Source organism: Corvus moneduloides, chromosome 4, assembly GCF_009650955.1.
Source record: "Corvus moneduloides isolate bCorMon1 chromosome 4, bCorMon1.pri, whole genome shotgun sequence".
Lineage (NCBI taxonomy): Eukaryota > Metazoa > Chordata > Aves > Passeriformes > Corvidae > Corvus > Corvus moneduloides.
In genome coordinates this window covers 66636959-66655205 of record NC_045479.1, presented here as the reverse complement: position 1 = coordinate 66655205, position 18247 = coordinate 66636959, and the positions used below count along the sequence as shown (strand labels likewise).

The 18247-nt window shown below is 38.3% G+C and overlaps 1 protein-coding gene across 1 annotated transcript in view; it reads left to right on the top strand.

Annotated features, from left to right (window-relative positions):
* SEMA3D (semaphorin 3D) overlaps positions 1 to 18247 on the top strand; it is a 134773-nt gene that overhangs the window by 53115 nt on the left and 63411 nt on the right. Inside the window, exons 3-5 of the mRNA XM_032106293.1 lie at positions 2642 to 2802; positions 15115 to 15177; positions 16823 to 16942. Of these exons, the coding sequence (XP_031962184.1) occupies positions 2642 to 2802; positions 15115 to 15177; positions 16823 to 16942 (344 nt within the window). The remainder of the gene's footprint in view (positions 1 to 2641; positions 2803 to 15114; positions 15178 to 16822; positions 16943 to 18247) is intronic.

Genomic DNA, 18247 nt, shown 5'->3' with positions numbered 1-18247 from the left:
GCTGAAATTTAATCAACCCTCTGTTAATATTTACTTGTAAAGTTTTATTAGGTCATATTACAGTTATAATCTTATCAGTGGCCGTGCTCAGAGTCTTATTTCCAAGCTGTTTTCAATAGTAAATACCAAACCTAATTCTCCACCACTTTGCAGCTTGTGTTGTCATTTGCACCAGTAAGAAAGGAGTGTGCAGTGTTGTCATTTCAATCTGGAATATTCTACAGATGTTTTCCTTATGATGCAGTGAAATAAATGATTGTACAAGGCATCAGGCAGGGCTCATTCCCACTTGGGCATTTCAGTCATGAGGCAGCATTTTCCCTCACTGTTGTAGCTGTTCTAGGTGGGGTTTTTTTTACTGAGAAATTCTAGAACTGTTAAACAACAGATGACAAATGTCCATTTGGGATGGTCTCTTCAGAGATCATTCCTTTCAAATAAGGAAATGGGAAGTAGACAGCAGTCTCAGTCATCATCCTTCATGTATGTGGAGAAGAATCAAATCCACATATTTTTGCAATTGACACTCTTGCAAAGGCCCATGCTTTGCATGGCTTTAAGTGCTGAAAGTGCTTTAGAGCATTTGCACAAGCATGTAATTTATCCTTCCTCAGATCAAATTCCTGTGGCTGCAGATGAGAAGGAATTTTTCCTCATATTCTGTATGCTAGTTACCTGTGTCCTGCAGGTGAGGACTGAGGTTTTTATAGTACCATGTTAACCATAAGCTGCTTCTAAAGTGATCTTGCTGGCAATTAATAAACATCTTTTAAAGTGTTACTAGTTTAGAAAACAAATCCTGACATCTTTGCCTTCACAAAAGATATGTGGGAAAGGACAGTGCTGGTGTATAGTAATGTAGTGCTCAGCATCAGATAAAATTTTTCAGCAAGATTTTTTCCCAAAGTACTGCCAAATAAATCTCACCTAGGGGAGTAGGAGCTGTAATGCATGACAATTTGTTTTCAGATTGTACCATAACAACATCCTGCACTGAGCCAGACAAAAGTACACAAACTTAAGTAGAAGTGACTGAGCCAAAAAATAATCGTCATAATTATATACCAGGTAGTCAGATTAATAATGATAAAATATTTTTCTCCCACGGTTCTGTTCATTAGCCAGCACTAGAACTTAATCTTTTCTTGCCTGTGACTTGGTTTGTGTGAGACCTTGGAGAAAAATGTTCGGGTGGGTTTTTTTCCCTTTATTTAATTCAGGACTTTTTCTCCAAAACACTGGCCCTAATTTTCATCATGATCAGGATATGCCAATAAATTGTGCAGTAAGTCTGGGTTTTCTAGCAGGAATGCTACATTGTCCATCCAGTGCCAGGAAGGTGGAAATACCCTTAATTTTATGTTCCCGTTAAATACAGGATTTGCCTTTCTGTCTGAAGATTTCCAAATAGTTTAGCTTGGAGAGTTTGCTTGTGGAAGAACTGATTCACATGTTTATTTTCTTTTCCCCAAAGTAATGACTACCCAACAAGACTTAAATATCCTTGTGCTCTTTTCTATATGTTGTTTGTGTCCTTGTCCAGAATTATGTCCACAGAGTATTCATTAGGCAAAATGCTACAGAATTTTTATTTTACAGCCTTTTAGCTTTTTTTCAACAGTATAGGTTCTTTCATTAGTTTCATAGAGCATCTTTTTTTTTTTTTTTTTCTTAATTTCCTACAGTCCTACATTCAGTTCTGGGGCACCTAGTTCAAGAAAGACATGGACCTTGGAAGGAGGAGCCCTGAAAATGATCAGAGGGCTGTAACACCTTCCATATGAAGACAGGCTGAGAGGTTTGGGGTTGTTCAGCCTGGAGAAAAGAAAGCTCTGAGGAGACCTTATTGCAGCTTTTCAATATATAAAAGGGGCTTGTAAAAAAGATGTGGAAGGACTTTTTAACCAAAGCCTTTAGTGACAGGACAAGGGGCAATAGTTTTAAACTAAAAGAGAGTGGATAGAAACTGGATATAAGAAAGACATTTTTTATGATGAGAATGGTGAGAAACAGGTTGCCCAGAGAAGTTGCAGATGCCCCATCCCTGGAAGTGTTCAAGGCTGTGTTAGGTGGGACTTTGAGCGAGCTGATCTAGTGAAAGATGTTCCTCCTCATAGTGAGGGAGTTGAACTGGATGATCTTCAAATATTCCTACCCACTGTTTCCTGCTCCTAATTATTCTTGGCTGGCATTGACCTTCTTTGCTGCTTTATATCTGGAGCACCAAATACAGTGAGGTATTGATCCTTGATCATGTGTATCCATGAGTATGGTGATGTAAATAGAATTAGTTTTCTTAGAATGAAGGAAAGATATAGCACACATTTTGCAAAGATATGTCTTTCTTGGTTTCTAATTTCTGTTGAATTTCTCATTCCTTTATGCCATACAGATAATTTATTAAGAAAATTTAATATAGAAAAGTATTTTGTGAAAGTAAATATTACCCAATTTGGAAGTAAGAAAAACCCCAGAGAAACCCAAAGTTAACAGGAATTGTATTGTGACTCTGGAAAGACATGCTCCAAGACTGCACTTATTTCCCTGGTACACTCCATGCTGGTTGCATATATTTATAAAAGACACTGATGAGTCATATATAAACATTTTGATTATAAAGATTTTCTTCGTTTTCCCACAGACTTGCTGCTTTCAAACAGCTGCATCCCATTCCTGGGCTCAACAGAGGGGCTTGATTTTCGAACCTTGCTGCTAGATGAGGAGAGGGGCCGGCTACTAGTTGGGGCAAAGGACCACATCTTCCTGCTCAACTTGGTTGATGTAAACAAAAATGTAAAAAAGGTCAGTTCCTTTTCCATGGAGTTTATTTCCTAAGTTAAATTTTGTTAAGTTCTTTCTGTTTGGTTGGTTTTGTGTTTTTATTTATTTATTTCTTCTCTGGGTAACTGCAGATTCGTTGTGCAATGAAATTTACCAAGATTTGATAATCTCACCTCCCATGGTTATACAGATTATCTTTAATCAATTGAGTTTCTTGTGCTGTATGATCTCCTTTGTGACTGATGACCTGCAAGAGATCAGCTGTGCGGAAGAGCCCTGCAGTGCATGAAAATAGCATCAAAATATCAGCAGACAGGAAAAATGCAGCTCAGAGTGTTCACTTCTCAATTCCTCTGGTCATGGTTACCCTCCTCATTTAAAAGCATTTGGAAGGAAATAACTGAAGACAGCTCTTTCATTGCTTCCTGGCATCCCTGGGATTACTTTACTCTAATACTGAACAGAGCAGAGGCAATTTGGATGGTTTAAATCATAGTAAAATGTAAGTGGCAATTTTAACATTTTGGTTAATATCTAGAATTACTAGTTTTACGAAAAGCTTCCACTGGGATCTGCTGTAGTCCCTTGCCTGTGCCCAGTGACAATGTGTTAACTTGAGATAATAAGATGACAATTTAGCCTTCAATATTTCTAGCAGACATGGTGAACTGAAGCTTTGGAAGCACAGTTGACTGCTATGAGTGAAAACCAGATGCTTGCAACAGGAACACATGAAAACTGGTTTCCTGCTTCTCCCAGATATGAAGAAAATTTGAATTCTCAGCTGTGTTTGGTATTTTCTTTAGGCACCAGAGGGTGGTTTTAAATTACTATGTACTGCTGCCAGCTCTGAAGAGGTAACTGACCCTGAATTAATGTGATTGCAGGCAGGAGCTGAACAGGTGGAACAAGAGACTATTTTGCCCTCATGTTTGAGAGCAACACTTGCTGTCATTGTATAGAAGAGATACAGTACCAGTCTGAATATCTTGTTCCTTATCTGGACTTCAGCAATGCTGCACATGCCAGTTTTTGTAAAACTCAGATTCTGGGTATTTCAGGAAATTTCTTCCTGGCATGCTTTATCAAGCACTTACCTTGCTTCTGTCATCTCAGTAATTGACTCAAAATCCACTACCCCTCCCAGGATATTGCATTAATAACAGCACTACTCATAATTGCAAATTTTCAGACTACAAATTGATTTTTGGTGTAGGCTTTCTGTAGAAGACAAATTTTGTTTGTGTGAAAAGCAGACTTCTGTTTCTGTGGGCTTCTGCTTGCCTCCTGAGAGATGCTGAGTGCTGTCACCTCCCATTATCTTCAGTGGGGCTTTCTGAGCCCAGACCTTTCTGGAGGTGGCAGCACTCTGCATGAGCCACCCCTCAGTCCAAGCTGGTGACATTTTCCCTTTGGCCAAACCACCGCTGTTCATTATGGACCTTGTGCTTTCCAAGAAGAGCAGAACACCGATGGAGCCAGGAGAACTAATGTGCAGTCAGACAGTGCCATTTGGTATAGATGTTGTAGAGAAAAAACTCACTTTGTATTGGAAAGAAAATTTGCATTTCCTAAGATGAATAGAGAATGCATGCTTACCTATCTGTGGTAACCAGAAAGGAGGGAATAAAATTCCTAACCACTTGCATATCTGGACTAAATATGTGTGCAGGTTCAAATACTTCTTTTAGTGGTAAACTAATAGTTTAACTATTCAGATAATATTTAACTTTTCACAAAAAAGCACTGAGGCAAAATATATTTAAATGGGTAGAACTGACTGAGAAGCCTTGCAGAGCATCCTGGTGTGCTGATTTCCCAGGTCTCCATGGGCATTCAATAACTTTATAAATGTAGCTTCTTGCATAAATGCCCAGGTAACACAAGACAATGTCACATGAGTGTTTCTCTTTAATTCCACTGTGCTTGGCTGGGAGAATCTTGCAGTGAAGGGAAGGGATGAGATGAAGGAAGTTGCGCGAGGAGCTGCGTATAAATCTCAGCCCCTGAGGAGGATGCTAAAGGATACTCTACAGTAGCAGTGAAGTGTCAGAAAGTAGCATTTGCCGGTGCTGTGTTTAGACTGACCGTGGTTTGGGTTGGCGCTGGGCCAGGCGGCTCACTTCCAGGCCTTCCCAGTGTGAGGAAACCACACATGTTGGGACTACAAGGGTCTGAAGTGTGTCCTTTGTACTCCTCTGGAGTACGAGTCATCTGGAAAAAATAATCTGCTTAATACAGCTACTAAAATGAGTAGAAATTGATTAGAATATTAAGTTTCCACCTATAAATGATGTGTTTATTAATGACTTTGAGGAAGGAGTGTTAAAAGCACGCTGATGGGGCGAGAGAGGTATAACAACTTTGAGACTGCAGTGCAAGATTGTGCATAGTTTGGGGTTTCTGTTCTTTAAAACAAAGCTGAATATGAACTTTAGAATGCTCTGTGCTGGGTAGATTCATCTTACTTTAATAAAGCTCTCCGTTTCAGATATTTGTTTTGTTATGAGCTACTGATACCTCCAAAAGCTAAGTCAGGATCCCAAACAATTTGTTCTCATGTGTGGATATAATTACTTGGCAAGATTACATTTTAGAGTCTAATGCTCTATATTAAGACATTCTGGCAAAGAAGGATCCAAAGCATTGTAACCTGCTCCCTTTTCTAATGTATACATATATATAATTTAATAACTTCCTTTTTAAAACCTATTAATTTACCTAAATTAGTTAATTTGACTTACATATATTAAGTTACAGCTTTATTTCCTGCTGTATTTTTCCTGATGAAATAAATCAGTAGTTCTGCTGGAGTCACAATTTCTTAAATCATTGTAGTTTTTATTCAATTTATTGTGTAATAGGTTGAAAACTTCCTTAGCTGGCAGCTTGAAAAAAAATCTGTCCGGTTTCCTATGCTTGTAAACCTCATTATAAAACAACAGTAAGTACCACAGTGTAATAAGCAAGTCCTCCAGAATGACAGACGAATGCAGAAAGTGAAAGTGATTATAGTCAATAAATATATAAAATATAGCAATGGATAATCATCTTTCTGTAGCAGGGATGTATTTTCTCTGAAGTTTTCCTGTACAGAAGCCATTAGCTCCTATTGCAGGAATGGCATTATTAAGTGCCATAGTCTTTTTCTGAAAGATCCTCACATCCCTGACAAATTCTGCAAGCTATTTGCAAACTGGAAAAATTGTGATTTCTTCCTGTGAGTAAAATAAAGATGGTCAGCAAAAGAAAGTAGTTCTGCTGAAGGCCTCTGTGCCATTACCACCAGAAATGCAGTGTAAAACAGAGAGATGTTTAACAGCATGAGAGGCTGGAAAGCTGGCGAAGAAATTCTATAGGAACCCCAACCTCTGGGATCCTGCTGGAAACATTATGTCAGTACATCGAAGTTTCTCGTGAGTTTGCGTAAAGCCTTTTCTATTTTACTCCTTGTGCTAAATAAATACGAAATACAAAATGTTGTCAGCTGGGTAAACAGTGGGTAAATAGCTGCAAAGCAATGGTGCCCCTTTCTGTGGCTGTGCTAACAGTGCGCGCGGGGTTACATGTCAGCGCGATTATCACGGTATGATCTGCAGCGCGACCCGCCCAGCTCCGCAGGAATAGGAATGCTATCAAGGCCTGACAAGCTTTTGAAAAGCTGCCAACCTGCAGGAGCTGTCAGTGCTAGAAGACACAGCCCCATGTGGGCCAAATAGATAAACATGTCAGATCCCCAATAGCAGCTTTGGAACAAGTTGTTTTCATCTGTCCCGGTGTGCACTGGCTCAGGGTCACAAATCATCATTGCTTGGAGCATCCTCAGTTTGTAGTTGCTACTATTTTTCTGGTATGTGCAGCTGTCTTGTGACATCCTTGAATGCCCTTTTGTATTGACTATTATCTGTATTTCACAGGGAAAAATATACATATGCATAAATATGTATTTATCTGCTGGGTAAATGCTTATGAAATAGCTGCACATAATTTTTTCTATAACTGCAGTGCTTTCCAACAGTTAAAGTGAGCTTGTATTTCAGCACTGTTATCATTATGCACTGTTTGCAGTGTGACCCACCCACCTCTGCAGGAGGGGGAGCATATATGCAAATACATATGCATATTTATGTAAAATAGCACCTTCAAGATACAGGAGCAGAATTTTACATTCATTGCTCTGAGAAACTTTCTGTCAGTCTGTATAAGCGTGGTCTCAATTAGGAATGAACCCAGTGGGAATTTAGCCAGTACTGAAGGGAGGCTTTGATTCTTGCCATCAGGCCTGAGCCTCAGGAATATGTACAGAGTTTGAGGTGTTTATTGCAGCCTTGAAACACAGTAATACCAAGATTGGTCCTTCCTAAAAAATATGTGTGGCTTATTCTATAACTCAAAGGAAGTTAGCCTCCTGCCTGTCAGCAAAACTGCAGACAGCCTGAGAGTGAAGCTTTCTTGACCTGTCAGAAGAAAAAGTTTGCCAGGAAACATAATTGAAGGCCAAAGAGTCGTGTGGAAACCACTGGAGATATTTAAACTTACGAAAGTGGGACATGAGGACTGAGATAATCTAGGATAAAGGCAGTGAAACTTCGGGTTAGGGACTTCCAGAGGCAGAGGTGATATCTTTGTGCTTACTAGCCCTTGAAGGGGTCTTACCACTGAGCTATTTACTCTATAAAGTTGTTTGGCAGACTTAAATTTAGGCACCTGTGTAGACAAAGTGAAAGCTTTTGAAAAGTGTTTACAGACACAAAACAACAGATGGAGCAAGACGTGAAGAAAGCAATATGAATCCAGCATTACCACAGTCCTAGGTGGAAGAGAGTGTCTCTGTTATTTCCTTTTGCATTGTTGCTGTAAATTATGTTTCCATAAACATCCGCTGTCATTTTTATATTTTACCCGTGTGTTTAGCTATAAAGAATGGCCAGTATCCTGCTCTCTGAAAACATTTGCTCATATTGGTCATTGGCGTTTTCAAAGGTAGGGTTTGTTTTTAGTCTGAAGTGATAAACATGTCAGGAGCAATGCCATTTACCCTAAAAATCCTGGTGTACAGTTTCCTTTTAGGAGAAAGAGGCAGTAGTCAGAAGTTTGCTGTGGTTACGCTGTGGAAAATGAAGTGTAGAAGCACTGAAGCCTTTCAAGATTTAATCCATTGTAAATGAAATCAGCATCTGGTCTGTTTTCTTTAAGCTTTCACATGTGCTCATATACACATGAAAATGCACTTTTCAGAAAACCCTTGAGGCTGGAAGTATTGGCTGCTACTTAAGTTGCGTTGGAGATCACAGTTTAAGAGGAGTATTGGGGCATGTGGAGATGTAGCTTTGTCCCAGACAGATGCAATATTAAATCCCATTTGGTTCTAATATGAGGTTTCAGTCTAACAGCCACCTGCCAAATTTAAGCTACCAAAAGTTCGTGAATGGCGTCATCCAAATACACAACTTTTATTTCCCTCTGACTTCCAGTGCATTTTACTCAGTTCAATGGCATCATGAAAATAAAGAATGCCATACACTGACACTGGCATTCCTGCTGTGTTGTAAATCACTTTGAAACAAGCCTCATATTCTCTCTTTCCCCCTTCCTGTTATATCAGATTATATCTTTCAGAGATCCAATTTTCTGTTACTATGAAATAATTGGAGGTGGAATTTCTGGTCAGTTAATTTCCTAGATGTGTATTGCAGGTACACATAATGATACCACAGGTGAAGGTCTGTGGCAAGATATAAACAAGATTTAAGGATAAATTCTTGGCTTTTAACAATCTCTTAAGTATTTCTGAGAGTTAGCTGAACCTTGATGAAACTGCTGTAAAGAAAGCTAGATGAAAATCTCTAAAGACAGCCTGGTTAGTTTTCAAATACAGGGAGAAATTCAAATGAGGAATTCAAATGTATCAGCTTCCTTTGTTTGCTGATGACTTTAAAATACTGAATTCCAGAGTACAGCTATTACAGTGGGAGTCGGTTACAAGACCTACTCGGGGTAACCTTCCTGTTGGGATTTGTATATGAGAAAAATCTGTCCAGTTCCCCAAGCTGTGGACTTCCATACTGCACACATTGATGCAGCAGATGTGAGGTATTTAGAGAACAACTGGTATACCAATATGGTGTGCTAAAATCAGATCATTTTCTCCTTAATTAGCGCAGTTGTTTAGAGCATGGTGCTAATAATGTCGAGGTCATGGGTTCAGTCCCTGTACAGGCCATTCATTTAAGAGTTGGACTCAATGATCCTTGTGGGTCCCTTCCAACTCAGAATATTCTGTGATTCTGTGGTAATTGTAACACTCTCTGTTTTCCACAAAATGATACTGAGAATGCATTAAATTCTTTCCAGTGTTTTCTGGGAAATTCAGTAAATTTTTAGGGCTTGCAGTAATTTTTAGTGAAGTGACCTGGGGTCAGTATACAGCAGTGACAAATGTCCTAGTTCTCAAGATGCAGTCCATGAACACCCACTCTTATGGCATTGGGGCATGACATTCATGATACTGTCTTATGCATCAGGGTGACATTCTTATTGGATCACTGTCGTGTGTTTGCTCAGTGCTCCTTGCTCTTACTGGTTTTCTTTGCTTTTAATTTTTGAGCTATGAATTACAAAGTTCTTCAGAAAATCAAGAAAAAAAAATTAAAAAAAGGAAGTCACATTATTGTCATTTTACTGGTGGGAAAATTGAGACCTGACTGTCACATATAGTAAAACAATAACAAAGCCAGGATTAGACTGTCTCCTGGTTTACTTCAGTCTGTTTGGATCATGTTGCCCTCTTTACTGTACTCGTTTTATGGTCCCGTTGAGCTAAGTCATGAATCCTTTTTTTTTTCACACAGGGGGGTAGTTTTTCATGGAGAAGAGTTTGTAAGGGGGAATATATTGCATATCCCAGTGTGACAAACGGTTTACAACTCAATCTGGCTTTGTTCTTTGGGAACTGCAGTTAGGACTGTCATATGGGGAATTTACCCATACCAGTGATGAGCCTAAGCTTCTGAATTACAGTGTACATGCTTCACAAAGCCTTAATAAGACATTTTGATGCCCAGAAAGCTGTAATTTTATTGCATACCTTCCCTCAAGCATCAATATGATGAATATCTAGTCCTCAGAATAAAACAAGGGAAGAAAGCTGGCTTTCTCTTGCTGCATCAAGCAGCTGTTTAAAATCAATGTATTTTCATCTTAGTGCTTCTAGCACCTCTTACTCCTTTTAAATAGGAAGGGAGCAATCCCTTTCTTCATAGGCCTCAAATTCAGTGTGTGAGTGTTTTGAGACATGCTGATTAGCTGATGTCCTTCACTGCTGGTAGGGACACACCCTGCTGGTGCTCCATGCACCACTAGTAAAGCACTTTGGAGTGTCCTGTACCAGAGGCTGCACTGATAGAGAAGTGCTGAAGCATCAGGCATGGGAGAGGCTCCAGTGAAAGCCCCAGGGCTGCTGAAAGCCGACAGCCTCAATGGCACACTCAAGTGCTTGCTGCTGGCGTGAGCGTGGCTATCTTGGGGACGTGAAACTGGAAGGAGTCACGTTGGTCAATTGGTCTCACTCCCTGCTATCAGCATCAGCTACCTCATGGAGCAGTTATTCCTCTCATAACCCAGTCCAAAGCTGTTGTAAGTGGCCCTTTGGGATACTTCATGCAACTTCTTTAGGAATGTTGTTGCTGTGGAACAGATCCTTGTTACTACTCCGATGTTTCAGATTGGATTTTTGTTAAAATCTACAATCTATTATTTATATTTATTTATTAGCAGTTTATACCCATTTCCTCTGGCTGTTTATAATTCTGGTCTTCAGAGCCCTTTGATTGATTATTCCTGCATAATTTAACTTCTTTTGTTTTAGTGATGCTTCCCAACTTCGTGTCATCTGCAGGGGCTGTTGGAGAGTTCTGGGATTTTACCAAAGCTACTGACGGGTGCATGAAATAGGATGAGCTCCGACATTGTTTCTTGAGGAACCTCATGAGTAACTTTGTACCTCAAGTTCTTTACTTATCAGACCATTTTTTTTTCTTGTACTAATGCCTGTTTTTGGCAGCTGAGCTAATCAGTTTCCATGTGACAATGTAGTGAATACTTAAGTGGAGCCCTGACGAAGAGCAGCTCTACCACCTTAATGTAATTCAGCTAGGTTATTAAAGAAAAGTACAATACTGAGCGGGATAATGGCTGTTTACCAAATTATATTGTCTTCTCTACCACACTCCATTTTCATTGGAAACTTGTATTATTTCTTCCCTAACTAAAAACTTGTTTTGAAACCTTAAAAACAGATGAAAAAAGACCAGTGGGCTTTTAAATTGTTTAGATAGCTTGTGATCTTCCTCTTCTGTATTGTGACAATATATAGCATTTTCCACTCATTTTGTAAAGTCCTGCACCATCCTAGATTTAGTAGCCTAATTAGAAGTGATTCTTGAAAAAGCTGTACTTTCACACATTTTTTTTGTAATCAGATTTCACTGTTTTATTTTTGAGCACCCCTTCTCCTAAAGATTTATAATCGTAAGCATTAGGCTAGGAACAAAATCTGATAGAGAAAGATACATACATAAAAATGAGTAAAATACCAGTATTATTAATTCATGACAGATGGCAGCTGAAATTTGGCTCTTAATGTTGGATCCAGATATTATTTATATATATATATATACATATATATATATAGCATCCACATATCAATTTATTTATATATAAATAATGTATTTTAAAAAGTTACTTCCTTTTTCATTCCTTTCTTATAGTAAAAGTGCATATTTAGAGGAAGGGAAAATGTTACTTTTAGAAATTTACTGCTCCTGATCTGGAAAAGACCTTTGTGGTTTTAAATGTTTTGTTTTAATCAGAAATCAATTTCCAGCTATCCTTTGAAGTGATACCTTATTTGTCCTACACTTATGTACTGCTTAATTTTGTACTCCTGGGAGGTTTCCTTTCTCTCTGATAGAAAAGAGCTTATTAACTTTCATTTATTAGGAGAATTTAATTTCTTTCCCATTCCTAAATTTAAGAAAATATTTGAAGAATGATTTAAAAGTAATGGTAAGATTGTTTTTTTTTCTTTTAATTGGGCGGTAGAAGATAAAATCTGGAAATCATGACAGTAGCTGACTTTTGGAATTTTGATATGGTTATTTTAAAAGGAAAATAAACTGAAGATTAAGAAAAGAAAAGAATCCTATTTAAGTATATAGTTCACATATTCCAACTAGTTGCATTCTTGCCTTAAATCCAGTAACTCCACTTAGCTATTCTAAGATTTCTCCAGACATTTCAGATACATACAACTATAAAGTATATTAAATATATAATTTGTACTGATGGTAACACAAAATGATTATAACTTTACAAGTCAATGTCATTGTCACCTTTAGTATATAGGGCCTGCCTATCTGGGGTTTTTTTTCCATTCCTTGAGGTTTTTACTTATTGAGAAATTTGGGAATAAAAGAGAATTTGTTAATAAGATGTTACCATTGTGAATAAAACATATAAATAGAAAAAAAAAAAAAAAGAAAAAAATGACCAACTTCAAAGCTTCAAACCATTTACAAGCTCAATGATTTTAAATCTGAAAGAAACTACAGGAGCCTCCAGTCTTACTTTTTTGGCATATTGTGAAACTAAGTAACACATTGAAATAAAATATAATGGTAAAATTTAATTTCACCCCCTACAGAAAAGTCAGTACACATGTATAGTGTTGCTTGTGCCAGTGTTTGAGGGAACCAGACTTGTGGCACTGTTACTCAGCATGTCCTGTAATAAAAAAATGAAGTTCATGCTTTTTTTCTCAGCATATCAACTCATTATTTTATGCAATTTTCATGATGCAACTCATCAAATTATGCAATTTTCTTGATCTATTACAATTTAGAACTGACAGTTTCTGAGAATCTCTCATTTCTCATATGGTAAGCTAATAAATATCACTTTTACTCCCCTATATATAATTGCAAATTGATTTTCAAGTTAGATCACTTAGCTTCACTTTTCATTGTCTAATGTGGCCTTATATAATGCTAAATACTGAGGCTGTTGAGTAACTAGAGAGTAAAACAATTGATTTTTTTAATAATAATTGTCTGTGGTCAATTATCATAGAAGGGGGGATGTGTGTATTTCAGCCTTGTAGGACAAACACTGATTCCCATGAAGGAATCTGTAGAAGAATTGAGGGTAAGTCAAGTCCATTAACACTTCTGAAGCCTTGAAGCAGATGTCTCTGTTTTTAACTCCTCCAGTTCGTCTATGTAGTTGGCAAGGACAGCTGGGCATTTTCAAAAGCCTACAAAGGCACATCTTGTCTACCTCATTGGATAACTAAACTTTGGCCAAAAATCTCCCAAACCCCTTGAAGACCTCGAGGCTTTCCTGTAACTGATTCAGGGATCTTGGGCATAAAGTTTATGTACAAGAAAACTGAGGATCAGATCTCAGCTTAGACAGATCTCCATGGCCAAATGTATTTGGAGATCCATGATCTTACATTCCTCTATCTGTTCCTTTTCATCAGCTTTTCTTCACTGGTAGCTTTTCATCAGCTTTTCTTCTTAAACTTATCTGTGTTGCAGTGGAGACCAGACTGGACCTACCTTCAGTCCTTCATGATGTTTCCAGTACTTTCCTGTGTGCTTCCTGGCACTGTGCTCTGTGCCATCCACACACCCCTGGGATGGCTGATTGCATTTTCAAACCTGGGTGCTTTGACCAGATCTTTCTGAGAAAATGCTCTGGGAAAGCAAATTTGTGCTCCAGTGCTGCAATGCTGTTACACTGTCTTATCTCTGACTCCATGTAAATATTGTTGCAGAGGGTTAAGGTTTAAGTAACTTAAACTACATTGTCTCTGCTAAGAGGTTTTTATCAGAAAGGTAACTGAGTTCACTTGAGAGGAAATTAATTTCCTTGCAGAAATCCAATACATCCATTTTCACTGGGAAGGAAAGAGAAAGAAGTAAAATCCAGACTGTTTCCAGATTGAGAGAAACAGTGACTGTAGGTTTTGGAAAGTGATAAAGGTACTTGAGGGAGGCCACTTGCTTTTTTCTTTCCTTACCCATGTGGGACTGAGCCTGTGTTTGTCAAGCCACATCCTATAAGGTGCCAACAGCTGGGTGAAGGGGAATATGACAGCAGTCAACTCCTCTTGCGTGCCATTGAGTTGTGCATCCTTCCTTGATGATGTTTTTATTTGTAATGCATATTATAATTCTTCATTCCTATACATTTGCTATTTAAGATTTTGTAAAGCATGACTGGAGACTAAAGCATTTGTGACTGCTAATGACCTGCTGACTGGTGCCTGGGACTTCAGGCAATTTACTAATCAATATTTGCTTAAAAAGTAGTGTGATTTTTTGTGTTTTTATTACTAGTCATGAGAAATAACAATTGCTTTTTCTTGTCAAAATTAGAAGTACAAAATACCCGTATTTAACACGACGGGGATTCAAGAAGAATCTGTATTTAGCTTCTATTTTAAATTTAATAGAATCAGATGTACTCAATCATATCCGGTTTTGACTGCTTAATTGAAATCAGTGAGGCAGAACCTGAACTGTTGTTCATTGACATTTCTTCACTGACACAATTTGGATTACAGTAACTGATAGTATTTTGTCATCTGGATTTATGTACATCAAAACCTATTTTGTAGAATTCTGCAGGGCAGATTAAAAAAGAAAGAGAAACAGTATCAATATATACTGGCAATTATCTAAGGTCCACAGTTCTTCTCTAAACTTCTGTGTCATTTTCTCAGTAAACTCAGTTAATGTTGATGAGTGATGTTTTTAAACCATGCACTGTTGATTCCTGTCAAATGTACTTTTTGTTCTACAAATTTCCCTTAAGCTATCCTTAGTTTTTTGAACCTAATTATTTTCATTTGAAAATTGGCAGAAAGAGTAAGTGGTTTTTTGTAACAGTTATGCCAAGTCCACTGGACCAAATTCTTACAAATGTAATTTGCCTGGCTTTGCAATCAGTTTAGTTTCCAGATGATTTGGCTCATCATAACTTTGAGAGAAACACATAATGGTGACAAGGTGCCCTGGCCAGATTAACTGAATGCTTTTTAAAAGTACATGTAGCCAATGAAGAAATAAACAAGGATCAGCGGGGCTGATTTAAAGCCTCTTAACTTTTTGTAATGGGATCTTGTATTTGAAGTCATGTTCATTTCAATTTACATGCAAGGTCCTTCAACATGCATAAATCTCTTTTAACTGTTTATTCCTGGAATAATCTACAGTCACAGGACAGTGTATAATCTTCATAATCTTTGTCTTGTTTTAACTGTTACAGATTTACTGGCCTGCAGCAAAAGAAAAGGTAGAATTATGCAAATTAGCTGGGAAAGATGCCCATGTAAGTATGATGTATGTTTTTTATTATTGCTGAGGATTATGCATATCTGTGTATTTTTTATTAAATGCAAAAAATGCTTTAGTAAGCTCTTGTTACACTTCTTCTGAACTAATGTCCTAAGTGTTTCTTCTTAATTAAAAAACAAAGTTACATTTCTATTGGTTTTTAAATATTAATACTTAAAAAAATTCAATATTGCAGGCATCAATCATGATATGTTGTTCTTTTATGTAATAAATGCAGCTGAGAGATGAATGGAGTTTCCTCAAAAATGTATACCAGGCAGTATTTCCCTGGAATCCTCTTTTCTCACATTAAAATGCTTCTTTTTTTCTTGGGTATATCCTGAATGTAACTTCATTATAATTCATGAAAGAAACAATAGTAGAGCAGTGTACAAATCAACTTAATTTACAGACAGCTGCAGTTGGGGTTAAAAAAAAATCTCAGACTCAATGGCTTTTGCCAGAAACCACAAATCTTCTTTAGGAAGTATATTTAAGGTACATACGTGTATACAATACAACTTTTATATGTTTTGTGCAGCACAGATTACGTCATGTGTCTAGAGCCCACTATAAATGTAAACATTTCCTGGCTGTAAAATAAAATTTCTTCCTTTTCTCTCCAAAAAAAATCTCCAGCATGTCGGTTACCAAGGTATATTCCAGCCCAAAATGCTCTCAGCTCTCCGCCTGAAGAGTTTAGCTTTTTATTCTAACTTGTTACTACCCTTACCTTTACAGCAGTCAGAACCTAAACAATGCTGAGCATTGGAAATATTCTGATACTGGTGTATGTGGAAGATTTGTGCTGATCTATTTCTACACTAAGAGAAAAAGGAGAGGGTCCTGAGAGGGAAATAGTTGTTTCGGACTCTCACTTAGATGCAGGGTGATGGCTTGAACATATGAACAAATCCTGTGTGTTCCCTCTGAAGTATCTGTTATGTGTTTTTGTATTAATTTCATTCTGGGGAAGGCTAAATCAAGGCTTTTCCCCCAGCCCCATGTATCATCCTTGCAAGCATGCCTGTGCTACTTACCAACAACAACAACATGGAGCAAGCCCAGCTAGAGCCAGGACGTCCCACTGGACTCAGAAATGACCAAATAAAAGTCACCAGTAAGATGTGGTTGGTGCAGAGACAAAGCACACCCTTGGAAGTGTGTTGAAGCCTTTCAGCCCACCACAGTTGCTTTAATCATGTGATCTTTGGTATTAAAGCACGTGCAGTACCCTGAGCTGGGAGCAAAGGCAGGAAGACTGGTAGCCAGACAAACGCAGTGGCTCTGTGACCTCTGCCCAATTGTTGACAGGTGTTGTTTGCTACAACACTGGCTGAACAGATACCCTCCAAACCGTGCTGTGAGCAGACAGCTTCTCGTGGCTGTAAGCATACAGCAGAATTAGGTTTGCAAGTCTGATGGATGAACTGCCTGGTAGATAGCCACTGTCAAGTTATAGTCCTAACAGGTTTGAACTACTTGTAAACAGTTTCTGCTACAGTAGTTTTGAGTTTAAATACACCAATGCTATGGCTGTAACTTATATAAGCTTATATGGCTGTAACTTACATTATATGTATAATGTGAAAGAGAAGAATAAACATGAAAAGTAACCTTTATCTTTCTTTTCCCAACAGACAGAATGTGCCAATTTTATCCGAGTTCTTCAGCCGTACAACCGGACCCATGTTTATGTCTGTGGCACAGGAGCGTTTCACCCTCTCTGTGGATACATTGAGCTTGGAACTCACAAAGAGGTAATTTAACTTTCTCACTAGTCTGACATGTCAAGGAATAGCCCTCATCTTGTGTAGCATTCATCATAGATTGGAAAATACTATGTGAGTGTGTAAAAAATGACCTGACAGCAGCTTGCATAAATAACAGGGTAAGTGGTGGATTCTGTGGGTCAGACGGGAACTCTTGTTCTCACATTTGGTATGTGCATATCGCTTTTGAACAAAGCACTTTCCTCAGGCTTAATACACAAAGTTCTTCAGAATGACACTTCCATGTGATTAACTAAGTGAAGAGAACATCTAATCCAGATGTCTTCCTTTCTAGTAAGTCATTTCTGCACATACTTTCCTTACGCACATACATTCAGAGTTCAAGATGAAACTTGTTCTATCTTTTAATGTACATATACCGCAGAGGGTTTCCTATGCCTTGTGCATGAGAGTAATTAAACACTTTGAAAAGGTTCTCTAAGCCTGAGTCCAGGGACAACATCTCAGAACTTTGCAGTGTGTTGCAGTCTGGTCACCAAGCAGGTCTTGGGTGTCCTCCATCACTAGTGGCATATTCCCGAGCCGAAGTTAGCAGCTGACTGGTCTTCATTTACTGGTGACAAAGAAATCACTATCCTAAGTGGTAAATGTTTGAGACCTAACTCCCACAACAGAAGAATTTTAGTGTTGTGTCAAGCAGCCACTTAGTACACAAGTCTCTTTTTAACTCCTGTATGTGTCACACCTTGGCTATATTTATCCCACTGATACTGTTCTCAGACAGTGTTGAGATGTGTGTGACCTGTCCGTCTGCTTGCCTGTGGTGCAGGCTTCCTATGCTGCTATAGAAATAGCTTTCTCTTTTCTTCAGGGCTTGGTGAAATTCTAGAATATAGGAAATGAGGTTTAAAGTTAATAAATGCAATAACCTGAAACAGAATAATAGAATTATAGAATGGTTTGAGTTGAAAGGGCCCTTAAAAATTACCTAGTTTCAACCTCCCTACCATGGGCAGGGATGCCTTCCACTAGACCAGGTTACTCAAAGCCCCATCTAGCCTGGCCTTGAACACTTCCAGGGATGGGGCATCCACAGCTTCTTTGGGAAATCTGTGCTGGGGCCTCACCACCTTCAAAGGAAACAATTTTCTTCCTGCTATCTTATCTGAACCTACCATATTTCATTAAAAGCCATTCCCCCTTGTTCTGTCACTGATACATGGAATCAAGGGAAGGTCCTCAGGGAAAAAAAAGTGATTAAGCTTGCCCAGACTGAGACCCATAATTATGTACCCCACAATCTGTGGGTTGGATAACCAACCCAGAGGGGCT